Source organism: Vipera ursinii (genome assembly GCF_947247035.1).
Source record: "Vipera ursinii genome assembly, chromosome: 1".
NCBI lineage: Eukaryota > Metazoa > Chordata > Lepidosauria > Squamata > Viperidae > Vipera > Vipera ursinii.
The window spans coordinates 184,297,072-184,324,297 of NC_139512.1; the positions used below are offsets into that span (position 1 = coordinate 184,297,072).

At 46.1% G+C, this 27,226-nt stretch overlaps 1 protein-coding gene across 8 annotated transcripts in view; it reads right to left on the reverse strand.

Annotated features, from left to right (window-relative positions):
• The window catches only part of LRRFIP1 (LRR binding FLII interacting protein 1), a 146,716-nt gene that overhangs the window by 22,724 nt on the left and 96,766 nt on the right, over window positions 1-27,226 (reverse strand). For 6 of the 8 annotated variants that reach the window (XM_083354495.1, XM_083354492.1, XM_083354493.1 and 3 more), the window contains 3 exons: window positions 13,293-13,418; window positions 3,546-3,716; window positions 3,032-3,124 (listed from right to left, as the gene is read on the reverse strand). In XM_083354495.1, coding sequence (XP_083210621.1) covers window positions 3,032-3,124; window positions 3,546-3,716; window positions 13,293-13,418 — 390 coding nt within the window. The remainder of the gene's footprint in view (window positions 1-3,031; window positions 3,125-3,545; window positions 3,717-13,292; window positions 13,419-27,226) is intronic. The other 2 variants (XM_083354494.1, XM_083354496.1) reach the window with 1 other exon arrangement.

Genomic DNA, 27,226 nt, shown 5'->3' on the forward strand with positions numbered 1-27,226 from the left:
ACATGAATATCCACTGGGAAGCCGATTCAAAGAACTGGTGTGGCCACAGAAAAGCAGTGCAGCCAAACCCTTGCCCCACTCCCTAAAGAGGGAAACCACTTAGCATTTATTTTTTGACTCCTGGCAAGTGCAATTTGGTTAGAAGTGGTTTGCCCTTGGCTGCTTCCTAGGGCTGAGAGAGAGTGGTTGGTCCAAGATCACCCAGCTGGCTTTGTGCCTAAGGTGGGACTAAAATTTACCATATTCTGGTTTCTAGTCTGATGCCTTAACCAACTACACCAAACTAGCTCCTAAATAAATTTGGCCAACCCAGTTATATTGTTACCCCAGATGAGGTGGACAGGACCATGAGGAGACTGAGTTCCACCATGTGTTTATTGGACCCGTGCCCCTCCTGGCTAGTGTATTCAGCTCAGGAGGAGACACGAGGCTGATTCCAGGCAGTAATAACTGCTTCTTTGAGAGAGGGTACCTTCCCTACTGCCTTGAAAGAGGCAGTGGTGAGGCCCCTTCTCAAGAAGCCTGCTCTGGACCCGGCTATTTTGAATAACTATCGTCCGGTCTCCAACCTTCGCTTTTTAGCGAAGGTTGTTGAGAGTGTGGTGGCGCATCAGCTCCCTTTGTTCCTGGAGGAAACTGATTACCTAGACCCGTACCAATTGGGCTTTAGGCCCGGGTACAGCACGGAGACGGCATTGGTTGCACTGGTGAATGATCACTGGTGGGCTCGGGAAGGGTTGTTCCTCTGTCCTGGTCCTATTAGATCTCTCAGCGGCTTTTGATACCATCGACCATGGTATCCTACTGTGGCATCTCAGAGGGTTGGGAGTGGGGGGCACTGTTTTACAGTGGTTTTCCTCCTACCTTCTGAGCAGTTCGCAGTCGGTGTTGATGGGAGGGCAGAGATCCGCCCCGAGGCCTCTTGTTTGTGGAGTCCCTCAGGGGTTGGTTCTCTCTCCCCTCTTGTTCAACATCTATATGAAGCCACTGGGTGAGATCATTCGTGGTTTCGGGGAGGGGTATCATCAGTACACTGATGATACCCAGCTTTTTCTTTCCACCCCGAACCAACCCAGTGATGCCCTCGACGTGATGTCCCGTTGCCTGGAGGCGGTCCGGGTTTGGATGGGGAGGAACAGGCTTCGACTCAATCCCGCCAAGACTGAGTGGCTGTACATACCGGCATCTCAGGAGAACCAGTTCTGTGTTACCCCCCGTTGATAGGGCTCGCAACTTGGGCGTCCTCCTGGATTCACGGCTCAGTTTAGAAGACCACATAGGTGCTGTGACCAGGGGGGCTTTTGCCCAGGTTCGCCTGGTGCGCCAGTTGCGGCCCTATCTGGACCGAGATGCCCTAAGGACAGTCACTCATGCGCTCGTGACCTCTCGGTTAGACTACTGCAATGCTCTCTACATGGGGCTGCCCTTGGGGACCACTCGGAGGCCTCAACTGGTGCAGAATGCAGCTGCGCGAGTTGTGTTGGGAGTCTCCCGATACTCCCGTGTAACGCCTCTTCTCCGCGAGCTGCATTGGCTTCCAGTTGCCCTCCGGGTGAGATTCAAGGTGCTGGTGATAAAGCCCTACATGGCATGGGTCTGGATTATCTTAGGGAGCACCTGCTGCCAGCATCAACTTCCCATCGTCCTGTGCGCTCCCATAGAGAGGCCCTCCTTAGGGTGCCGCCGGTTAGGGAGTGCCGGCGGGTGACCCCCAGAGGGAGGGCATTCTCTGTGGGCGCGCCTGCCCTTTGGAATGATTTACCTGTGGAACTCCGGACTGCCCCCAATCTGCATTCATTTCGCCGGGACCTGAAAACCTGGCTTTTCGATTTATCAGGCCTGGACTGAAGGGGTTTTAGATTTTTAAATATTGTTTTAATTGTTGGGCTTAATTACCGTATTTTTCGGACCATAAGATGCACCGGACCATAAGTTTTTAGAGCAGGAAAACAAGAAAAAAAATTCTTTCTCCTTCTCTCTCTCTCCTTCTCTCTTTCTCTCCCTCCCTCTCCCACTGTCCCTTCCTTCCTTCCCTCCCTCTTTGTCCTTCCCTCTCTGCATTAGAGCAGTACCCGCGGAGGCAGCCCTGCAGCACGGCTTTCTCTTGCAGAAAGCAAGCTGAAACGGAGTGAGGGAGATTGCCAGAAATGCGAATCGGCCGATCTCGTGCTCCTGCAAACTCCCTCGCTCGGTTTCAGCTTCCCTTGCTACAAGAGAAAGCAAGCTGAAACGAGGCAGATTGCAGCAGTGCGAGATCAGCCGATTCGCATTCCTGGCAATCTCCTCACTCCGTTTCAGCCTGCTTTCTCTTGTAGCAAGGGAAGCTGAAACCGAGCGAGGGAGAGTGCAGGAGCGTGAGATCGGCGTTTCTCAGCACGTGCCGATTTGTGCTCCACTTGCAGAGGTTGGGGCTGGCCATACGGATCACCTTCGGACCATAAGACGCACCCTCATTTCCCCCCCCACTTTTGGGGGAAAAAAAGTGTAGCATTTTTCTAAATGCTACAATAGGACAATGAGTTCACTAGGTGGGAAGAGCCAATATCAGCCTACTATTGGTGCAGTTAGACAGAGTTTTGTCAGTCAGAACTAATGTGTTCACACAGACTCAGAGCATCCATTTTGATTTTTAAAGTACTAACAAAGTTGAAGAATATCACAAGAAAAAATAACTTTTGTCAATGAATTGTAATCATGTGGTCTCCTGACCTTCGCTCTTTCCGCCGTGACCTGAAAACTTACCTATTTGAACAAGCCGGCCTGGTCTGATGGGTTTGGGTTATTTTAATTGTAATTTAATTAAATTTTTATTGCAATTGAGCTATTCCATTTAATTCTCATTTTAATTTTTGTATATTACATTTTTATTGTATTTTATTGCCCTTCGGGAGAAGGGCAGTATAAAAATTAAATAAAATAAATAAAATAAATAATATACTTGTTACTTGTGGGTTGTGAGCAAAATGTTACCAATCCTTATCTTCTGATGTAATGACAAAAGTCTGTTATTTATATTCAGTTGTGTACTTACAGCAAGCAGTTCTTCTTTTTGTTTCAGAACCTCTTTGAGTTCCATGAACTGGAATTGCAATATAGCATGAGCATGTTTTTCCCTCTCAAAATCCTACAAAATAAGCATTTTATAATTAGATATTACTGTGTTGCTCCTGTATTCTAAATGCTTTTAGTCAGGCTTGTATTTGCTTTATCCAATCTATATGCTAAGTCATGAATTTTTTAAGATTTTTATTCTAAGCCACACATGGATTTATGTCACTATATGTTCTAGCTTTTATGATGGCCTAGACATAACATTTTATGTAGTGCGGTCATACTCACAGGATTTATCTAGATAAACATATAAGGGAATGGAAATGAAACACCTTTATATTTAGTCAACAGTTCCATCAATATTACTAGGAATATAATATTCATTTAGGAAAAGAGTGTTTAAATGATTTCTGCCTAAAATCTAGACCTTTCATAGAGTGTTTTCTTCATCCATACAGCTGATAAAAATACTGTGAAGGCTTATTACTACTTACTTTGCTTTTCTCTTCAAATTGCCTCTTAGATTCTGCAAGCTGCTCTTCTAGTTCCAATAATGCATCCTGTAGGATTTCTACTTGGTACATAAAATTAGTTTTCTCATTATCCAATTGAGCATTTGAAACCATAGCCTTCTTATATTTTTCTTCAATTTCAGCCAAAGAGTCCTAAAGAAAAAGAAAAACTCAAAGAAATGTTTTCAATTTATTTATCAGACCCAAATGCTATAAAACGTTTTAGCCCATCTTCTTATTCTGAAAAGACATTGATCTAAACAATGCGGCCCTACTAATTCCTACAGTTAAGAAGATAGAAGTGTCTTTTCTTAAAGTTGATAAAAAGAGCTATTTTAGAATTTCACAATATTTATAGATGACATATCACAGGCAAACAGACAAATTCTTGTGAAGTATGCTATTTGTTTGAGTTTATCACAGAACTATCACATAGGGTATGTCACATGGTACATGGCATTAAGATGAAACTGCACTCAAAATGTTTCTGCATGATTTCTCACTTAATTAACTGAAACTAAATCAGCAGTTGTATACTCAAAAACTAATCATGCCAACTGAATTTCAAGGATATGTTAGCATATGTTAGAGCCTTGGTGGAGCAGTGGGCTAATGCCTCCTTAAGTAACACCAGCTGCCTGCAATTAGTGCAGGTTCGCATCCCACCAGGCTCAAGGTTGACTCAGCCTTCCATCCCTCCGAGGTAGGTAAAATGAGGACCCAAATTGTTGGGGGCAATTAAGCTGACTTTGTAATAATGCTGCTTGGGGTGTGTGTGAAAGCCCTAATAAGCAGGCATATACATAGAATGAAGGCTACTGCTAAGCTTGTAAGCCACCCTGAGTCTTCGGAGAAGGGCGGGATATAAATGGAATTAAAATAAATAAAATAAATAAATATTAGACATTTAAAATACAATATAATTGAACTGAGTGATTGAACTTAATGAAGTATTCTTGACATTCCCTTACATGTTTACCAACATATATATATATATATATATATACATACTTCGTGTTACATCAATATGACCTATGTTATAGAAAGTGCTTAATTTAGACATGTTCAAAATATATTCATATTAAATATATACTCCAAAAAGTAGCAAAGATGCAAAACAAAAAATCTAATAATTGTTATGCTTTTGACACTCTTAGGTACTTTAGAAATGTATATTGCCCCAAACTTAACAATTTAAGTTTACCAAGACACTGTAAAGTATGCAAAATCCTCAAACAAGGCATGTGGATTAAATTCAACCCAGATCTTTTTTCATATTTGGAAACCAAATCAGTTAGACCTGCACACGTATTCTTTAGTAAACCTGTATCTTCATTTCTTTCAACCCTTGCATGTATTTTCTTTCTATATTCTCAATTTTGTCCTTTAACTCACTGATATCCTGAAGAAAATTGCAAAATATTATGAAAAATAAAACAATGTAAAACTCAGTATAATAAAGAAGATGCCTTTACAAAAAATCCTATGCTTTTATTATTTTATTAGTAATTTATACCACTGCTCCACAAGGTGCACTGGCTGCTAGTCTGCTTCTGGGTGCATTTCAAGTTGTTATTACCTTTAAAAAACCCTGCATGGCATGCGACCAGGTTACCTGAGGAACCATCTCATACCACTGGGACTGGCCTGCTCCATCCCCACTGGGAGAGGAGGTATGCTGTGGGCCTCATGAGTCAAGGAATTCCAACTGGCAGAGTCCAGGAGAAAGGCCTTCTCTAACTTTGTTCCTGCCCTTTGTAACATCTTACTGCCTAAAGTGAGATTGGCTCTGCTTTATCAAGAAGCAGGCGAGACAGCGAGTTGAACGATTTAACTTTTATTCCGAACCAGGCAAACAACAGAAGAACATGACTCTTATTTATACTGGCAGCTGTCAACAGGTTAGCCAATCAGGGCTGAGCTGGTTCCTGCGCCGTTCGTCTCCTCCAATCGGAGCCGGCTGTTTTTGACAGCTCGGAGCTGTCAGTGGTGGCGCGTGCAGAACTGTCAGTCGGTTGCGCCTGCGTAGTTCTGCCCGGCAGCTTTTGACAGCTGTCAAAAGCTGCCGCGGCTTTTACCTCAGCCCTGTTATTCTCTATATGTGAATATATAACAATGTGCATAATGAATACATAACAATGTGAATAATATGTGAATTAGCCCTTACCCCTTACCCCTCCCTCTGATTGAGTTGATTGTTCCCCAACTGTTTCTTTTTTGGGTTTCCCCATTCGAAGTCTTGTAAGTAGGCGGGGGGTCTTTTTATCCTTTCGGAGCGCCGGGGGGTCGTCTCGGCTGGTTGTTCCCTTTCCCCAGGCATATCATAGACTGGTTCAGGGGTCGTGGGGCATGGTTCCGTCGTTTCAGCGTCGTTTGGGGTGGGGTCTTGAAGTGGTACATTCTGATCGGGGGGGTTGTGACGTGAAAGTGTTTGCGGTGGGGCTTCTGCCTGCATTTCGTCGTTCCCCCTTTCCCCTATATTTTGCGGGCTGCGACGCCGGAGTTGGTCGATGTGTCTGCGGATGTGGGAATTGTGTCCCGTGTCTATGATGTATGATAGGGGACCCGTTTGTTCAATGACAACCCCCTGTGTCCATTTGTTGCCCCCCCCGTAGTTCCTTGCCCAGACAGCTTGCCCTGTGCTGAGAGTTCTCTGCTGGAGGGGCAGTTCTGGGTCTGGAGGGGATCTGTCAGGATGTAGACGGTCCAGTCTGGTAGTTAGTCTTTTGCCCCAGCGGAGCTCTGCTGGAGACTTCCCCGTAGTTGTGCATGGGGTGGTGTGTTGTGATAAAAGGAATTGGGCCAGTCTGCGGTGCCAGTTGCCGGAGATGATTTTCCGCAGTGCCTCTTTGGTTGATTTCACCATCACCTCTGCCAAGCCGTTCGAGGATGGGTGAAATGGAGCCGTGGTGGTGTGCCTAATAGAGTTCGCCGTTGTGAAACTCTGGAATTCGTAGGAAGTAAATTGGGGGCCGTTATCGGAGACTATTACATCTGGAAGCCCATGTGTTGCGAACAACCCCCTTAGAACTTGTATTGTGGCTGCTGAAGTTGTGCTAGTCACTGGTGCCACCTCCAGCCATCTCGAATAGCTATCCACGACTATTAGGAATGATTGTCCCTGGAATGGACCTGCATAGTCTATGTGGATACGAGACCAGGGTGTCTTTGTAGTTTCCCATCTGTGTATGGGAGCCTGTGGCTGGGCGGCTCTAACAAGTTGGCAGGAATAGCAGCCGGCTACATGTGTTTCAATTTGCTTGTCTAATCCTGGCCACCAGACATAGCTTCTGGCCAGAGCCTTCATTTTGACGGTCCCAGGGTGACCTTCGTGGAGGCTCTCTAACACTTTGAGTCTGTGTTTGTCAGGTATGATTACCCTGCTGCCCCATAATAGACACCCCTGATGGGTGGATAATTCCTTTTGCTTTAAAATATAAGGTTGGAATTCTGGGTCTGGGGGTGTGCATTGCCAGCCAGACGTGACATAGCCTAAGACTCTGCCTAATATTTTGTCTGCAGCTGTGGCTGCAGAGATGTCTTTAACAGATAATGGGCATTCTGGCAGGTCTGAGATAGCCAGTATCTTTCCAGCTGGTGCTGGGTCTGGGTCGACTATTGGTTGGGGCAGTCTGCTAAGCCCATCAGCATGGCCCATGGATTTCCCTGGCTTGTATTCTAAGTTGTATGAATAGGCTGACAGAAAGGTTGACCATCTCAGGATGCGGGGAGATAATATTTGTGGGGTTAGTTTGTTTACAGTAAAGAGTCCTAATAGGGGCTTATGGTCCGTAAAAATGGTAAAGGGTCGGCAGTATAGGTAGTCATGAAATTTTTTACGCTAGCCACTATAGCTAAAGCCTCTTTATCGATCTGAGCGTAATTACGCTCAGGTTTTGACAGCGTTCTGGAATAGAACGCTACAGGGGTCTGCGTTCCTTCCTTAGTTAAGTGGCTTAGGACCGCTCCGATGCCGTAGGGAGAGGCATCACAAGCCAGACATAAGGGCAGTTGTTCGTTAAACAGGGCTACCGTTGCATTGCTGGTGAGTAAGTTTTTTAGTAGATTAAAACTTTTATCATGCTCAGATGACCAATTCCAGGGTTTGCCTTTATCTAATAGCCTGTGTAGGGGTTCAGCAATGGAGGCTTTATGAGGCAGGAAGGTATGATAAAAATTAACTAAGCCTAGGAAGGCTTGAAGTTCTTGTTTATTTTTAGGGGTTGGTGCTGTTTTAATGGCTTTTATTTTTGTTTCAGTGGGGTGAATTCCCTTAGCATCAATTTTAAATCCTAAAAACTCTGTTGAAGGCACCCCAATGGAGCATTTGTCTCGTTTTAATTTGAGGCCAGCCTCCCTGAATCTAAGGAGCACCTTTGTTAATTTGTCAGCTAGGTCTTTTTCTGATTCCCCTGCAATTAGGATGTCATCGAAATATGGACAGACCCCGGGGATCCCTTTAAGTGTTTTTTCCATGATTTCTTGGAAGATCCCCGGGGCTGCAGAGATACCGAATTGAAGGCGGTTAATTTTAAATGCTCCTTTGTGGGTGACGATTGTCTGAGCTAAAGCGGTGTCAGGAGTGACAGGCAGCTGTAAATACGCCTGCGCCAAGTCTAACTTGGCAAAAATGGCGCCTGACTTAATGGCCGCGAGGATGTCTTTGACAGCCGGGACCGGGTAGGCATGGGCATTTAATGCGCGGTTGAGGGTCGCTTTATAATCGGCACATAATCTTATTTGGCCATTTGGTTAATTGGGGTCACTATGGGTGTCTCCCACTCTGCCCCTTCTACTGGTTCTAGGACTCCTAAGTTAGTTAATCGGTCTAGCTCGGTTTCTATTTTTTCTCTCAAGGCGAAGGGAACTCTTCTTGCCTTGATTCTGACAGGCATTACATTAGGGTTTAGTTTTAGCGATACAGGCGGTCCTGTGTACTTCCCCAGCGAGCTGTCAAAGATGTCCACGAATTGAAGGCAGACGGTTTCTAAGTTTGACAGCTGAACGGCGTTGACGCCTGTCAACGCTATTCCTAGCGCCTCAAACCAGTCTAATCCTAGCAGACTGATTCTGTTTTCCTAGGTCACTAGTATAGGGAGGGATCCTTTAAATTGTTTGAACTCCACGGGGACGGAGCCTTTTCCCCGGAGTTTAATGGGCGTTTTCTGAAAATCAGCTAGGCGGAGTTTGGTGGGTCGACTTTGGGTCTACTTTGGTTACAAATGTCCCTGTAGGTTTGCCACGAAATGAGTGAGACGGAGGACCCAGAGTCCACTTCCATCTCACAGGGAATTCCATGAATCAGAACGTCCACCTTGACTTTGGGCTTAAGAGTGCTGTGGACTGTGTATTTCCCCGCCCTTCCCCTCACATTAAGCACTAGGGGTTTGGAACTGTGCCTGGCCCTGGGTGTGTGTTGGCTAATACCTGCGGTTGTCACCTCTAGTTCATGCAGATTTTCTCGGCTCCGGCTGCGGCACACGGCTTTGAGGTGACCTGTCTTCCCGCACCCGTGGCATTTGGCACTGCGGAACCGGCACGTTGCTCTTGGGTGGCTTCCGCCGCAGCTGGCACACTTGGCCCTGTTTGGCTGGAAGTTAGCGCCCCTCTGATTGTTGGCAGGCCCCCCTCTGTAGTTGCGTTGCAGCCTGAGCTTTTCGAACCGCCACTGTACCGCATCGATGTCCATGGAGACGTCGTCATCCTCGGGACCGCTGAACCCGCCGTCCTCCTGGTGCACGGACCCACTGGGCCCGCTGTCAGGTGAACGTCGGTTGTCACCATGGCTGTCCTCGTATGCAATGACTTCCCTCGCCACATCGGTCATTGTCATTTCTGGCTTGGCGATCAGCTTCTTCCTCAGCCGCTCGTCTTTGAGCCCTATGACGATTTGGTCCCGGATTCGGTCTTCTAAGTCCGGGAACCGACACCGCCGTGCGGCGTGTCTGACCCGGGTTATGAAGTCATTTGCTGGCTCGTCAGGAAGCTGTAGTTTTCGGGCGAAATTTACCCTCCAGAAGAGTTCTGACTTGATGGGCATGAAGTATTTACTCAGCCCCTCGGTAAGATCGGCGTAGGAGATAGTGGCGATCGGTTCAGGAGTGAAGATTCCCACAGCGGCATCATAGACAGCGGGCCCGCTGAGCCAGAGGAGGGCAGCTGCCTTGGCCCGGTCGTCCGTAATCTTCTTTACCACCAGGTATCCTTCTACCTGGCCCAGATGAGATTTGGGTGTTGAACTCTCGAATGTTTGCCATGGTTCGTCATGCTCTCTGTAAGCCATGGGTGCAGCTGCTTGCGTTGTACGGAAGTTCGGCTTCCGAGTGACTTCAGCGAGTGACTAGCTCGGGCTAAGGGAAAAAATCTCTTCTCCCCTTAGGTAGTGACTTCAGCTTAGGCAAGCAGGCATCCCACCCTCGTCGCCAGTGCTTTATCAAGAAGCAGGCGAGACAGCGAGTTGAACGATTTAACTTTTATTCCGAACCAGGCAAACAACAGAAGAACATGACTCTTATTTATACTGGCAGCTGTCAACAGGTTAGCCAATCAGGGCTGAGCTGGTTCCCGCGCCGTTCGTCTCCTCCAATCGGAACCGGCTGTTTTTGACAGCTCGGAGCTGTCAGTGGTGGCGCGTGCAGAACTGTCAGTCGGTTGCGCCTGTGTAGTTCTGCCCGGCAGCTTTTGACAGCTGTCAAAAGCTGCCGCAGCTTTTACCTCAGCCCTGTTATTCTCTATATGTGAATATATAACAATGTGCATAATGAATACATAACAATGTGAATAATATGTGAATACATAACAGGCTCCCACCCTTCTGACCTTCGGCAAGAGCATCAAGACCTAGCTCTAGAAGATGCTTGGGGCCGCAATGGGGAAGCATCACACTGGAGGTGATTGATGAATTACCTTTGCCCCATTCATCCTGTTTCCTCCCTCCACATCTTTTAAATATAATTTTATTTTCAATGGGAATTCCATTTTTATTGTTTTAGAAATAACTGTTAAAGAGTTTTAATGTTTTAATGCTATAAGCCACCCAGAGTTCTTCCAACACGAGAAAGGTAGGTGGCTAGCTAGCTAGCTAGCTAGCTAGCTACATACATACATACATACATACATACATACATACATACATACATACATACATAAAGCCTTGGTGGAGCAGTGGGCTAATGCCTCCTTAAGTAATACCAGCTGCCTGCAATTAGTGCAGGTTCGCATCCCACCAGGCTCAAGGTTGACTCAGCCTTCCATCCTTCCGAGGTAGGTAAAATGAGGACCCAGATTGTTGGGGGCAATAAGCTGACTTTGTAATAATGCCGCTTCGGGGGGGGGGGGGCGAAAGCCCTAATAAGCAGGCATATACATAGAATGAAGGCTATTGCTAAGCACATTGATTTGTGCTTAGATTGTAAGCCGCCCTGAGTCTTCGGAGAAGGGCGGGATATAAATGGAATAAAAAAAATAAAATAAAATTCATATTCCTAGAGGAAAAACAGTTCAAGATGTTTGGGAAACCCTGAAAAATAAAATAATAATGGTCCAAACAGAAATAATCCTACAGAGAAAGAAAAAACAAGCATGGTTGCACAAAGAGCTCTCTGAAAAATTGAGGGATAAAAAGGACAAGTATAAAAAAATAGAAAGAGGGGCACATAACTAAACAAAATGCCATCAGCAAACAGCCCAAATCTACAAATAATGGCGTCAGGAAAGCTAAGGCCTAGAATGAGGTAAGTGACAACAACAACAAAAAGAACAAGAAAGTCAAAGAAACAACAGGTCCACTAATGGGAGTAGATGGCAAGAAGATGACAGGCAGCAGGGAGTTAACAGAACTGCTTAAGTCCTTCTCTGCATCTGTCTTTATGCAAAAGGAAGAAATAGCCCAACCTACCAAAAGCAACACCAAGGGTAATAGAACAGGGATGCAAAATAGGCAAGGATTTGGTAAGACAACACCTATCCAACGTGCATGAGTACAAATCACTTGAACCCAATGGTTTATATCCCAGGTTTCTGGCACACGTGATGTCAGAACCAATGAATGTAATTCGTTCAAAGCACAGGGAAATTATGAGAAGACTGAAAAAGAGCTTTTGTGATTCCAATCTTCAAAAAGAAGAAGAAAATGGATCCAGGAAACTACTGTATAAGCCAATCAGTGGACATCAATATCTGGGAAAATACTGGAAAAGAAAATCAAGGACCTAGAAATGAATGAGTCAATTTATTTATTTATTTATTTATTATTGGGACTTATATGCCACCCTATCTCCTGAAGGACTCAGGGCGGCTAACAACAATAACATACAATAATACAGAAGTTAAAAGAAAATTAAATTAATGGCCCCTGTAGAATAAATTAAAATTAAAATAAGTTAAAAATTAAAGTTAAAAATTAAAAACATAATTAAAATCCCTGTCTATGAGTCAATTACTAAAAGCCAGCATGGGTTTTTTCAAACAGATCATGCAAGACAAACTTTATTGCTTTATTTGATAAAGTGACTAAATTAATGGTTAAAGAAATGTTCTGGACATAGTAGACTACAGTCTACCTCTAGATAGGATAGAACAGATAGAGAACACCACCACTAGATGGATTCAATGTTGGTTGACCAACTGCACCCAGCATGTAGTCCTCAGTGGAACAATGTCTACATGGAAGGAAGCATGCAGTGAGGTACCACAAGGTTCTGTCTAGGTCACAGTGCTCTTCAGCATCTTCATAAATGATCTAGATGAGGGGAGAGAAGGGGAACTCATCAAATTTGCAAATGACATCAAGCTGGATAATGGCTAGAAGATAGACTTAAGATTCAGAAGAATCTTGACAGACTTGAGCATTAGGCCCTATCCAACAAGATTCAGATCAGTAATGAGAAAAATAATGTTCTGCACAGGCAGAAAAACCAAATGTACAGTATAGAGTTGGCAACATCTGGATCAACTAGTAGTACCTGTGAGACAGATCTAGGTGTCCTGGTGGACCACCATTTAAGTATAAATCAAGAGTGTGCTGCAGCTGTCAAAAAATTGCATCAACAGAGGAATAGTATCGAGATGATGAGAGGTGATAGTACTATTTTATACTGCACTATTTGAGGCCACACTTTGAATATTGCAGTCAGTTCTGGTCTCCACAGAGTTGCTGAGACCCTAGAAAGTGTGTAGAGAAGATCAACAAATATGATAAGGGATCTGGAGGCTAAACCTAATGATGAACAGTTAAGGAAATTAGATAAGTCTAGCTATCAAACAGAAAAATTAATGGTGACCTGATAGTTGTCTTCCTGTACTTGAGGGACTGTTACAGAGAAGGGAGGGGTCAACTTATTCTCCAAAACACCAGACAGCAGAACAAGAAGCAATAGGTGGAAGCTCATTAAGAAGAGATCCAACCTAAAACTAAAGAGAAATGTCCTGACAGTGAGAACAATTAATCAATGGAATAGCTTGCCACCCAAAGTTGTGAGTAATCCATTGCTGGAGGTTTTTAAGTACTGACTGGAGAACCACTTATTCAGGATTGTATAAGGTGTCCTGCCTTGAGCTGGGGTTGTACAAGAAGACCTCCAAAGTCACTTCCAGCCCTATGATTCTATGTTTCTAAGCTAGGGAAAGTATGATATGACTCTTCTCTACTGTATTCAGACCTCACTTTTATTTATATGGGACAGACCACAAACAAACTCTTTCAGCTTTCTTCATTGACAAAGACCTTACCTTAATTTCTGTAATAGATGTTTCCGTATCAATTGAAATAGAAGTATCCCCACTGCCTCGGCGAGAAAAGGTTCCACCTAGGGAGGCTAGGTTAGCTGTTGATAAGCTTGATGCAGTTTGGATTCCCTGCAATTACACACATGCACACACACGGGGGGGGGGTGTTTAAGTGATGTTTACAAGACAGTTTATTATAAATCTTTACAGATAGTTCTCGAGTTATGATCATAATGAAGTCTGCCCATTAGAGTTGAAAGTCAGAACAATGTTAAGTGAACTTGCCTCACGTAACTAGCAGCCATTCATGCTCTCCCCAATGTCTTAGTTAAACAAATGTACAGGTCATTAGGTGAAGATCCTGGGAGACCTAGTGCAGGTACAGGTTCATCTGCCTCAGGCCTCCCAAGTCCTCATCCACCCCATGATACGGAGGCCTTGCATGCTGATCCACCACACAACTGACTTGGCAGCAAAAAACAATGGGGAAGGAAAACTGTGCATGCATGCCCTTTCCAATTCTGCCCCTGCCCTTCCTCCTGCCAAGGTGCCCTGCCTTTCTGAGACAAAAAAGGACCAGTTCCCTAGCCTTTCAAAGCTTTTTGTAGAAAAAAAACAGCTTAGTCAACTACAGCACATGTGTTCCTGAAGGGCACAACAAAGACTTAAAGGAAAGCCCTAAATAGCTCCTAGAGGCAGTCAGATGAACAGATCTGCCATCAAATCTACTTCACTGTGATAGCAGCATGCTATAAAGAATGGAAAGCATGCTATAAAGAATGGAAATAATGATCCACCTGGAGACCTTTGTCTACTGTGGGGACTGTGCACAGAATGTCCATTCACAAGAACAAAAAGGAGATGGAGACCTGAGGAGCCATTTCAAGACCTAGGAGCAGTGGGGGCTACCCCAAACTGCAGGAAGGGATAGAAGCCCTGGAAGACCAACCAAAGTCCAGGTGGTCCACAGGGATCAGAAAGATGGAAGAGAACCTCCAGGATAACTTTTGCCCAGGGGAGTCGAGGAAACTGCCACAAAGCACCATGCACTGAAGACAAGTGCAGAGCAGCAGAGGGTGAGTCAGACATACACAAGGTAATATTTGAATAGGCTTCATGAGGGATGCCTTAGATAAAATCAAGACCTGTGGTGGCTAAAAGTGACCTGCACTGCCACCAGCTTAAATGACCAAGACAACACCCACACCATCTGTGGCTCCGCCCATCGCCCCACCAGCTCCAACACAGCATCCAGGGGTGGCCCAACTGGTCCAGCAACCCCCTCCTGAGAAGAGACCACAGACCATCAGCTCTGGGGGTTAAAGTTAACAGCAATCTAAAACAGCTGACATTATTCCTCAGCCAAGTATGGAACTACATGCAAGAATAGGGGGGTGAACTGCCAGGATGCTATGGGATATCATAGTGTTAGAGGGAGAAGCAGCTGAATGGATGGTAGCTGTCATGCCTCCGTCTGAGCCTGAGTCTGAGAAAGACATGGAGTGTTTTGTTGAGGCCCAGGAGGGGGTGTCTGTGGCTTCAGAGGACTGTAGGGAAGAGCAGGCTGAGGCAGGCCAGGGCCCTTCAGGTGTGGAACACAGAAGGCAGAGTGCAGGTGAGAAGCAAGCTCCCCACACACACCTGATCCTAGAGCAAGGAGAGCAGAGAGGAGGAGAGAACAATGGAGGCAGTCTCAACTGCTCAGGAGGAGAGCGTCCCATCCCACTTCACAAGGCACATCTGGGGACTAAGATATAAGGAGATGCTGTGGGGTGGGGCATTTGCCGGGAACAAATGTGTTATCTTGAGATAGTGAATTGTGCTCTTGTCCAACCTGGACACTTTGAAATCTGGACCGGTTGGTTTCCTGCTTTACAACCACAGAAGACATTTCGAAGTCTCTCTTTGCAGATTGCAGGCAAGCCGAGAGTTAAAAGGACCATTTACGTTTTTGTGTTATCTGTCTTGCCTATGTGTGCATTTGTTGAACTCTTGCCAGCTTATGTGGGATCAAAGACTGTTTCCCTTGCCAGTCGACTGCTTTGCCTCTATTTGGGGCCCTGGGTCATCACATTTTGTTCCCAGCCTGCTCCCAATTGCTCCTTCAGACCAAGTTGGGCGACCATGGATCAGCTCCATGCAGAAAATGATCAGTTAAAACAGCAGGTGGCTCTCCTGACTGCACAGATGGCGCAGATGCAAGCAGCTCGGCCATGCCGCAGAAGCCCTGTTACAGTGCCAGAGAAATTTGATGGCTCACAGGCCCAATTTCCACCATTCTTTGGGCAGTGCCAGTTGTATATGAGCCTTTGACATGAGGACTTCCCCAATGACCAGGATAAGGTGGGGTTTGTGATAAACCTTTTGACTGGAACAGTGGCACCATTGGTACCACCTCCGGATGAGCCAATGCAGTTGGGAGCTGCATGACCTCGACTGATCCCAGCTGAAAAGGGTCTGCGCCATCACGAAGGCCTTTGCTTGTACTGTGGCGGTCCAGGCCATATGGCAGCCAAGTGTCCTGTGAAGGTACCCAAAGCCATGGAGGGAAACGGGCAGGGCTCAGCCTAGAGGGCTCAGTAGGTCGGGCTCGCTTGGAAATGGGCCAATCACCTCCACCCAAACAGACTCCAGTAAAGCACCTTGTGTTACCAGCAAATGTGTTCGTGCCTGGTCAAGGAGTGGTGGAGGTCCAGGCCCTAGTGGACTCAAGGGCTACTGTTAGGCATATGGTGATAGCCTACATAGTTGGGTTGAAAATATATAACTATAATATTGTGTCTTTAAGATGTTAATTGGCTGATGGGTGTGTAAGTGTTCTCATGGCCATAAGAGGGAGCTAGGAACGTAGCTTCTCTCTCTCTGCTCTCGCTGTTTTTCACTGTTCACTCTGATACTGCTATTGTTGGTTTACTACTGTGTTAAACCTAAACAACTGTGTTTTTGACCTCTGGACCGGTAAGAAGATTTTGTATTTGGATTACTACTTGGACTGTTACTATTGTGTATGACCTGGACTGTTTATTTTTGACCGTGCTTTGTTTTTCAACCACAAAGTAAAATATTTTTTCTGTTTATCGCAACTCAGTGTCTCTTGTGGTTACTGTGTGACTATTACTGCTCTCAGTACCCTTCATTGTCTGTGCAACCTCTTGTAGTTCAAGGAGACTTCTGCACACTTACTGACAGCTACTGCCAATTTCATGGACTCGGCTTTTGCCGCGCAGTGGTCCATTCCCTAGCAGCAGTTGTCACCACTGGTGGGCAATTCTTACCTGAAGACACTTTCTAGAAGACAGTAAAGCTCCTTTTGAAGTGTGAACACATCATAAAAATTTAGAGGCTTTAAAGACATCCCGGAAGCTATCCCCAAAGCAAGCATAGTGGGCCAATACTTCAATCACTTCAACCTCACACTTCAAAACCTTTCTGAGGGGCTAAACTTTCTGATTGGTGCCCTCTAGCGATTACCCCAATACAATAGCTCAAAAAGGAAAGTCATAAGCCTCGTTATTCCTTCTAACCAGCTGGAAGTCCCCACCAGCAGCAGAGTCCAGAAAAAAAATCTCCCTCCCCCCCAGATGGCTAATAACCTGCTAATAGCTCTAAAAGACCCTTGACTAAAGACTAGTGGTTAAAAGCCACCAAACAGACTGCACTATCCATGATGCTCTTACCTAGGTTGTGCTTGAAAAGTAATATCCCCTAATCCTACAAAGGAGCCATACCTCCAAAAGAGTGGAACATTTTAGTAAAGTGCCAGTTCTGGTTGCCTTCCCTAAAGAAAGATATCAAACACTATGTCACTAACTGCCCCATCTACTCCTTGGAGAAAGGCAACCAGGGTAAACTCCTGGTCTCTTACAACCAGTGGCCAATCCCAGAGTATCTTGGAAAGAAATCTCTATGGACTTTATAATGGAGCTGCCAGAAAGCTCTGGAAATACAATGGTCCGAAATCCCATCAGCACATGTGCTAGTGAAACTTCCTGCAACATATCTACAGACTCCATGGTGTTCCTGAGAAGTTCCTCTCAGGCCACAGTTTTGGAAAGAGTGCCTAAAATTGCTAAGCACCTCACAAGGTTTCAGCTCCTTGCATCATCCTCAAATGAATGGAGGTTGTGAACACATGAATTCCGTTCTAGAACACTGCTACAATTATCAACAAAATAACTGGGATGACCTCCTCCCCTTCGCTGAAGTAGCTTACAACACTGTCCACAAAACCACTGGCTTTACACCATTTTGAGTAGTCACTGCCCAAGACTCTGTGGCCATGCCCAAATCACCCAAAACAACCCCACAAGATATATCACTTAACGATTGGATCAATACTGTTCAAAGCACTTTGCCAGTGGTGCGCAAAGTGCTAAAAGAAGTGCAAGATGCTTACAAAAAACAAGCCAATAAAAATGGACTGAACAAAAGGATTTCAATGTGGGCAATGAAGTATACCTATCCACCAAATACATTCACTCCAGACAACCCTCAAAGAAGCTCGGGTCGAAATACATCAGGCCTTTCCCCATCAACAAAATTATCAACCCAATCAATCAATCAGAATAGATTGGTCAGAAGACCTTATACCATTTCAGACAAGTGACAGTCCAGTCTCTTCTTAAAAACCTCCAGTGATGAAGAAACATCTGATAGCAAACAGTTCCAGTTAATTGTCCTCACTTTTAGGAAGTTTCTCCCTAATTCCAGGTTGCTTCTCTCCTTGATTAGTTTCCATCCATTGTTTCTTGTCCTACCTACAGGTGCTTTGGTAAATAAGTTGACCCCCTTCTTTTTCTGGCAACCTCTCAAATACTGGAATAGTGCTATCATGTCCCCTCTAATCCATGTTTTCTTTAGATTAGCCAAACCCAAATCCTGCAACAGTTCTTCATATGTTTTAGTCTCCTGGCCTTTAATCGTCTTAGTAGTTCTCCTTTGCACTTTTTCCAAAGTCTCTACATCATTTTTGTAATGTGGTGACCAAAACTGGATGCAGTATTACAGGCGGGGTTTTACTAAGGCTTTATAAAGCAGTACTAATACGTCACATGAATTTGATTCTATGCCTCTGTTTACACAAACAAGGATTATATTAGCTTTTTTGGCTGCTGCCGCACACTGCTGGCTCATATTTAAGTGATTGTCTACTAGAACTCCAAGGTTCCTCTTGCAGTTACTGCTTTTGAGTCAGATTTTGCCTAATCTGTACTTGTACCTTTGGTTTTTCCTGCATAAGTGTAAAGCCTTGCTTTTCTCCACATTACATTTCATGATGTTGGATAAAGCCCATTGTTCAGATCTGTCAAGATCTATAATAATCATGATCATGATCATAATCATAATCATAATAATAAAGTTGGAAGGGACCTTGGAGGTATCTAGTCCAATCCCCTGCTCAGGCATACAGTAAAACCCTATAGGATTTCAGACAAATGGCTGTCCAGTCTCTTCTTAAAAACTTCCAGTGTTGGAGCATTTACCACTTCTGGAGGCAGGTTGTTCCACTGATTAATTGTTGTAACTGTCAGGAAGTTTCTCCTTAGTTCTAGGTTGCTTCTCTTCTTGATTAGTTTCCATCCGTTGCTTCTTGTCCTGCCTTCAGGAGCTTTGGAGAATAGCTTGATTCCCTCTTCCTTGTGGGAGATATTGGAACACTTCCTTCCCTGCGATATTGGAACACTGCTATCATGTCTCCCCTCATCCTTCTCTTCATTAAACTACACATACCCAATTCCAGCAACCGTTCCTCATATGTTTTAGCCTCCAGACCTCTAATCATCTTTGTTGCTCTTCTCTGCACTCTTTCTAGAGTCTCAACATCTTTTTTACATCATGGTGACCAAAACTGGATGCAGTATTCCAGGTGTGACCTTACCAAGGCATTGTAAAGTGGTGTTAATACTTCACGTGATCTTGATTCTATCCCTCTGTTAATGCAGCCTAACACTGGGTTTGGTTTTTTTGGCAGCTGCAACACACTGCTGGCTCATATCTAAGTGATTGTCTACTAGGACTCCGGGATCCCTCTCAAAGTCATTACTATCGAGCAAGGTACCACCTATACTATACCTGTACATTTGGTTTTTCTTGCCAAAATGTAGAAACTTATTTTTTTCACCATTGAATTTCATTTTGTTAGATAGCGCCCAGTGTTCCAGTTTGTTCAGACGCTCCTGTATCTTAAGACTATCTCCTGGAGTGTTGGCTATTCCTGCCAGCTTGGTGTTGTCTGCAAATTTGATGAGTTCCCCATTTATCACTTCGTCCAAATCATTGATAAAGATGTCAAAGAGCACTGGGCCTAGAACAGAGCCCTGGGGCACCCCAGTACACACTTCCTTCCATGTAGATGCGGTTCCATTGAGGACCACATACTGAGTACAGGCAGTCAGCCAGCTACGAATTCATCTGGTGTTGATTCTGTCTAACCCACATTTTTCTATCTTATCAAGTAGTAGGATGTGATCTACTTTATCAAATGCCTTACTGGTCCAAGTAAATTATATCCACAGCATTCCTTTGGTCCATTAATTTTGTCACTTGGTCAAAGAATGCAATAAGATTTATCTGGCATGATCTGTTTTTAACAAACCCATGTTGGCTTTTAGTAATGACTTTGTTTGCATCTAGGTGTTCACTGATTTGTTGTTTATCTTTTCTAGAATCTTCCCAGGTATTGAGGTCAGGCTGATAGGTCTGTAGTTTCCTGGATCTATTTTTTCCCCTTTTTTGAAGATGGGAACTACATCAGCTCTTTTCCAGTGCTCTGGTAGTTCCCCAGTGCTCCAGGATCTTTGAAAAATATAGTTCAGTGGTTCTAAGATCACATCTGCCAGTTCCTTGAGAAGCTTGGGGTGTAATCCATCTGGTCCTGGTGATTTGGACTCGTCTAGGATAGATAGGTGCTCACTTACCATTTTCTTGCCTATCTTGTGTTTTTAATCTATTTTTTATGATACTGTTTTTGATAGGTTGGACTGTTTTTTTTCCCTTTCCTCACTTCATCTTTGCATGCTCGGACTATTTGCTGATATTCTGCTTTAGTTATGTGCCCCTCTTTCCACTTTTTATACTTGCCCTTTTTGTCTTTCAATTTATCAGAGTTCTCCACCATTCCAGGCATTGTTCCCAGCCGCAACTCCATGGGCCCCAAACATCAGCCTTTCAGGGCGTGGCTCCTCCGGGCCTTCTAAGTTCTTCCAGGCCCCGCCGGTCTCCATCGGCACCACTAAGCTGATAACAGGTGCCACACAGAGCCCAGAGGACAGCTCTTCCGGGCTCCTCCGGTCCGACCAACTCTGCTGGGCTTCACTGGGCTTCACCGGGCTTCACCAGCTCGCCCAAAGCCCCTCCGAGGGCCGCCAAGGCCACTGAGGACGCCGAGCCTCCCGGAGCAAGCGAAGCAGACAAACGAAGGACCAGAGCAAACGGAGGACCGTACTGCCGCCGGAACCGCTGCCGCTGCCGGCAAAACGCCACCACTGAGAACGCCGCCGCCACTGCCGCCAATGGCCCGAAAATGGCCCAAAAACGGGAACGCCACCGCCGCCGAAACGCCGCCACCGAAAATGGCCCAAAAACGGCCACCGCCGCCGCCGAGAAGGGCAAGCCGACAGCCCCGTTGTCTGCCGCTCCTGGCCCCCAACACAGAGGGCACAAAAGGCACCTCTGAGGGGCTCCTAAGGGACGCCTAACAGCTGGAGCTCACAAAGCTCAGCCTCACATGTCCGCCATCTTGGGCATGCGTAGTAGAAAGGCCCCTCTTTCCATTTTTTGTACTTATTCTTTTTGTCTTTCAGTTTATCAGAGAGATCTTTGTGCAGCCATGCTGGTTTTGTTCTTGGATTTCTTGTTTTTCTTTTCTTTTTCAGTGGTATTGTGCAGGACTAGGCTTTTATGATCATAATTTTCAGAGTTTTTCACGCTTCTTGAGTTGTTTTCATCCATGGAATTTTTCTTAGGCTCTTTCTGAGTTTGTTAAAATCAGCTCTTTTAAAGTTTAAGACACTAGCTGTATTATGTTCTATTGCTTGTGTTTGCATAATATTGAATTCCAGTATGACATGGAAGTTCTGGCAAGTTCAATTCTCTCTATCACTTCTTCATTATTAGTAAGAATTAGGTCCAGTATAGCTTTTCCTCTAGTTCCCTCCTCTGTTGGATGACAAAGTTGTCAGCTAAGTTGGTTAGGAATCTAGTGAATCTCCCATTTGCTGCAGAGTTTGTCTCCCAGTTGATATCAGGGTAGTTAAAGTCTCCCATTACTACTGTGGTATGTTTTCTACATACATTCGTTAACTGATTTGCAAAACATTAATCTATTTCTTCTGATTGGTTGGGTGGCCTCTAGTATGTCCCTATAGCAATGTTATTCTTTTTTTCCTATTATATTAACCCATGTGGTGCCAAACTTTAGAGCTGTTACAAAACACGCAGACAGAAGGTTTTTATGTTGCCGCTTTTTCAGCAGCGGCAGAGCCCTCCGTATCAGAAATCAGCTCCGAGATTTCCGGCACCTTCGGAACGGCCTCGGCAGAGCCTGGAAGAGCCTGGAAGGCCCGGAAGAGCTGCAATTTATATAGCGCCGATCAGCTGATTATCGGAGCCAATGGAGCTGCAGCTTAGAACGGCATTTGAAGTGCTGAAATATCGGAAGAATGACAACAACGTCTGGACCGGCTGGCGGGGAGGAGAACTGAAATGCCCTGGCCACTCCGACATGGGAATCCACAGCCCAGTGATGGAATGCAGGCACTTTGAGCCGCAGACCATTGGGCGACACAGCTCATCTTTACATCGTTCACGCTCCGTGAGGCCAGCTAGACCAAATGGAAGATCTACAGGGATTTTAATTTTTTTCCCTACTTGCCCTAATAAATCCAGAGACACAGGGTTTGGCGAGCTGAATGTGGACCTGTTTAGTCCATTTAGTCTATCTAAACTAGCACTGTCCTGCCAACTATACCTGGGAGCTCTGGTTTTATGGCTCCTTTACCATGATGGGGCATGCTGGACTCGAAGCTGTTGGTGCTCAGCCAGCCGATTTTGGTTCCACTTATCGCCTAACCCTCTCCTGATACAGAAAAGAATATGTGCAGCCGGAAGACCTTTCCATTTTATTATTCAGCTGGCTGTTATGCCTTTGACCAATAGTTGCTTAATTCCTCTGTCTGACATACCCCCAAAGGACTCAGAAAGACCCGGGTATAAAGTCACTGTGAGAGAGTGGCTTAGACTTTCCATCTGCTACCCCCCTAGAGGTGAGAGACCTATGGGGGTGTGCCTTACCCTAGGCGTATATTCCAAGCCGCTTCCCGGATCAAGCCTATGACCGTCGTGAGAGAACGGTGGCTGACCTGCTCCAGAGATTTAACCAGCTTGAGTGGCAGTGGAGCTGGTTTGACGGTCTGGATATCTGCCCACTTTCTGACTTTAAATCCTCCTGATCAATCATGGAATCGCCTATTGCTGGACCTTATGAACAATTATGACTCGCCTTTGTTACGCTAGCACAGACTTATTCACTCTCAGGGATGCCCCCTCTTCCTGGGTGCGACCCGCCTCTTTCTCCACTTCTCTTGATGACGGACCCAATTATTGGGACCCCAAGAGATGGTTGGGCAGGGACAGGGACCTCCGATATAAATCCAATAAGAGATCCCTGGTTTATTTTTTAGCTAAATTTTTTGTGGGGTTAAGGAGAGGGGAGGGATTACAGGTTCGGCTGGATACTGGGGGGTGTCCACCAACTGCTATTCAGGCCAGGCCTGAGATTGATCACGCTGAGATGGAGCTTGGACTGGCTACCCCCGGGGCCCCGAAACGGGGTGTGGGATTACCTATTCCTGCGACGTTAGGGAATGGCAGTAGGTGTACGAACAGAGGGCCGCATCAACATCCGGGAGTGCATCCCCGCTATCTTCAAGCGGTGATGTGCTCCGACCCTCTGGTTTCGGCCCGTGGTTCCGGGAGCGAAGATAAGCAACCACCTGAGCTCAGGCTTGTATATCTTAACGCCAGGTCCGTAGTTAAAAAAGCTCCTCTCATCTGGGATTTAGTTGAGGGAGAATATGCGGATCTGGCTTGCATTACGGAGACCTGGTTAGGACCAGAGGGTGGTGTCCCTTTGGTGGATCTTTGCCCACCAGGTTTCCGGGTGCTACACAGACCTCGGGCTCAGGGAAGAGGTGGGGGAGTGGCGGTAGTGGTGAGGGAGAACCTATATCCGCGGGAGGCCACTGTTGTCCAAATAGCCGGGTGTGAGTCTCTCCTCCTAAGATGTGGCCCTAAGGCTCAGTTGGGCTTGCTGCTGGTGTACCTTTCACCTAGTCGCATAGCGGCAGCCCTGCCTGAGCTTCTTGTCATCCTCTCGGGACTGGTGGTTGAGTTCCCCAAATTTATGATCTTGGGTGACTTCAACCTACCATCCCTGGGGGGATCATCTGAGTTAGCTCAGGAGTTCATGGCTTCCATGATGGCCATGGACCTGACGCAGGTAATCCAGGGCCCGACTCATGTGGGGGGTCACACGCTTGATTTGATTTTCCTATCTGGACAGTGGTTAGATGATCTGGGTGGGGGTTTCCCAATTGTTACGCCCCTGTCATGGACTGATCATCATCTCCTGCGGCTGACCTTCCGTTTTGCCACTCCCCGTCATGGGGTTACTGAACCAATGAGATGGTACCTTCCCAGACGCCTAATGGAACCTGAGCAGTTCCAAACAGTGCTTGGGTCCCCACCTGCCTCCTTTGCTCATAGCTCAGCCAATGCCATGGTGGAAGCCTGGGAAAAGGCAGCCACGGAAGCACTCGACCGAGTTGTACCCATGCGGCCCCTGACCCAGTGCAGATCCCAGTGGGCTCCATGGTTTTCTACGGAGCTCTGGGAGATGAAACGTTGGAGATGGGGCCTAGAGAGCTGTTGGAGATCCAGCCGATCCGAATCTGACCGATCGCAACTAAGGTCCTTTACGAGGTCTTATCTTGCGGCGTTGAGGAGGGCAAGGTCTAATTACTTTGCTACCCTTATCGCATCCGCAGATAATCGCCCGACCGCCCTGTTTAGGGTGACCCACTCCCTCCTTAATCAAGAGGTGAGGGAGGATCCCTTACAGGGTCGTGCCGAGGAATTTAGCCAACATCTGCTGGACAAAATCGCTCGGATCCGGACCAGTTTGGATTCCGACTGGGCAGAATCTGACAATGAGAACATGGACAGTCTTGTTGATGTTATCTGGGAAGAGTTCGATCCTGTGACTCTGGACGAGGTAGACAAGATCATGAGGAAACTGAGCTCCACTACGTCCTTATTGGACCAGTGCCCCTCCTGGCTGGTTTATGCGGCTCGGGATGGGACACAAGGCTGGATCCATGCAGTGATAACTGCTTCATTGAAAGAGGGCAGTTTTCCTGCCGCCTTGAAAGAAGTGGTGGTGAGACCCCTCCTTAAAAAGCCTGTCCTGGACCCAGCTGTTTTAAACAACTTTCGTCCGGTCTCCAACCTTCGCTTTCTTGCGAAGGTTGTTGAGAGCGTAGTGGCGCATCAACTTCCTCTGTTCCTGGAAGATGCTGATTATCTAGACCCGTACCAATCGGGTTTCAGGCCCGGACACAGCACGGAGACGGCATTGGTCGCTCTGATGAATGATCTCTGGCGAGCTCGGGTCAGGGGTTGTTCCTCTGTCCCAGTCCTATTAGACCTCTCAGCGGCTTTTGATACCATCGACCATGGTATCTTACTGCGGCGTCTCAGGAGGTTGGGAGTGGGAGGCACTGTTTTTCAGTGGTTCTCCTCCTACCTTCTGTAACGTTCACATTCGGTGTTGGCGGGTAGGCAGAGATCGACCCCGAGACCTCTCGTTTATGGAGTTCCTCAGGGGTCGGTCCTCTCACCTCTCCTGTTTAACATCTATATGAAGCCGCTAGGTGAGATCATCCGTGGTTTTGGAGTTGGGTATCATCAGTATGCTGATGATACCCAGCTTTTCATCTCGACCCCAAACCACCCCAGTGATGCCCTCGACGTGATGTCCCGTTGCCTGGAAGCGGTCCGGGTCTGGATGGGGAGGAACAGGCTTCAACTCAACCCAGACAAGACTGAATGGCTGTACATACCGGCATCTCAGGAAATTCAGATTATTCCCTCTATTGGGGGTGAGTTACTACCCCCTGTAGATAAGGCTCGCAATTTGGGTGTCCTCTTAGATTCACAGCTCTCCTTAGAAGATCATATAGGAGCTGTGACTAGAGGGACCTTCGCCCAGGTTCGTCTGGTGCGCCAGTTGCGACCCTATCTGGACCTGGATGCCTTGCGTACAGTCACTCATGCACTTGTGACCTCTTGTTTAGACTATTGTAATGCTCTCTACATGGGGCTGCCCTTGAGGACCACTCAGAAGCTTCAGCTAGTACAGAATGCAGCCGCACGAGTTCTTTTGGGGGTCTCCCGATACTCCCATGTTACACCTCTGCTCCGTGAGCTGAATTGGCTTCCAGTTGCCTTCCGGGTAAAATTCAAGGTGCTGGTGATGACATACAAAGCCCTACATGGCATGGGTCCAGATTACCTATGGGAGCACCTACTGCTGGCGTCAACTTCCCTCCGTCCTGTACGCTCCCACAGAGAGGGCCTCCTCAGGGTACCACCGGTCAGGGAATGTCGACTGGTGACCCCCAGGGGGAGAGCATTCTCGGTGGGCGCACCAGTCCTTTGGAACCGCTTACCGGCTGAACTACGGATGGCCCCTGACCTTCGCTCCTTCCGGCGTGATCTAAAAACTTATCTATTCGAACAAGCCGGCCTGGTCTGATGGGTTTGGGGTTTTAACATTATTTTTTAACTAACTTACTACATTGGGCACAATCATTTAACTTTAAATCTTGTATCCTGTATTCTTATTTTTATTGCCCTGTATACTGCCCTGAGTCCTTTGGGAGAAGGGCGGTATATAAATCAAATAAATAAATAAATAAATAAATAAATAAATAAATAAATAAACCAACTGATTTGAACCTTATTGCACACTACCAAGATGACCAAGGGGAGGAAGGCCTGGGAGAAGGGAAAAATCAATGGGTTTATGTGGGAATCCTCAGATGTGGCTTTGTTTATGCTGTAACCACTTGGCTTTAGTAAAAGTATATCTTTCACTACAAATTGAATCAAGAATCTTTCTTTCCTAAATGCCAAAGCTGGGACAGGCCTGACAGTTTTTCTCCTGGCTTGCTGCACAAAAAGCAAAAAAAAAAAAAATTTTGCAAGGAACCAGCTGCTCTCCTGTTTTGGTTTTGCTGCACATGTTGTGTTCTAGCCTAAATTTTATTAACTGAGTTTTTTCTGTCTCATGACAAAAAACTGCAGAAAGATCTTTGCTTGCTTACGTCTGTCAACTACTCTTCAGCTTGGAGTCAAGGAAAGGTTTTTAAAAGGGACAGAAATTGGAGAGCAGAGATGGGGAGTTTAGTTTTAGCACTTAATTTTGGGGGGAGGGGGCTGTCCTTGAGGCTTTGGTTTCTGAGTCTTGATGACGACAACAGGAAGCCAGCTCCTGAAATGTCCTTGGAAGGTGAGCCGTTGGCATCAGTTGAACAGCCAATGAGCAGGCAGAGGAGGTGGGTCCAGCTGGCAGGCAGAGGAAACAGCTACTCATACACAGTAAAGAAGGTGATCAGCTGTCATTGTTACACAATGAGGAAGACAAACTGCCAACCTCTTCTGATGCATAGGCAGAGCATAGGGAGGAATAGCAGAGGTCAGCTTGGCTAAGCAAGAGGAAGCAGCCCTGGCTTCCCAAATAAGACACACTGGGCTGTTCTTATTTAAGAAAAAAATTGAGTAAGGATTGATGTTTCCATGCCTTGCAGTGTCTTAACTTTGTCTTGTGTTTCCTAGTCTTGCCGATCTCACCCCTTTGCCCCATGCTTATGATCCTG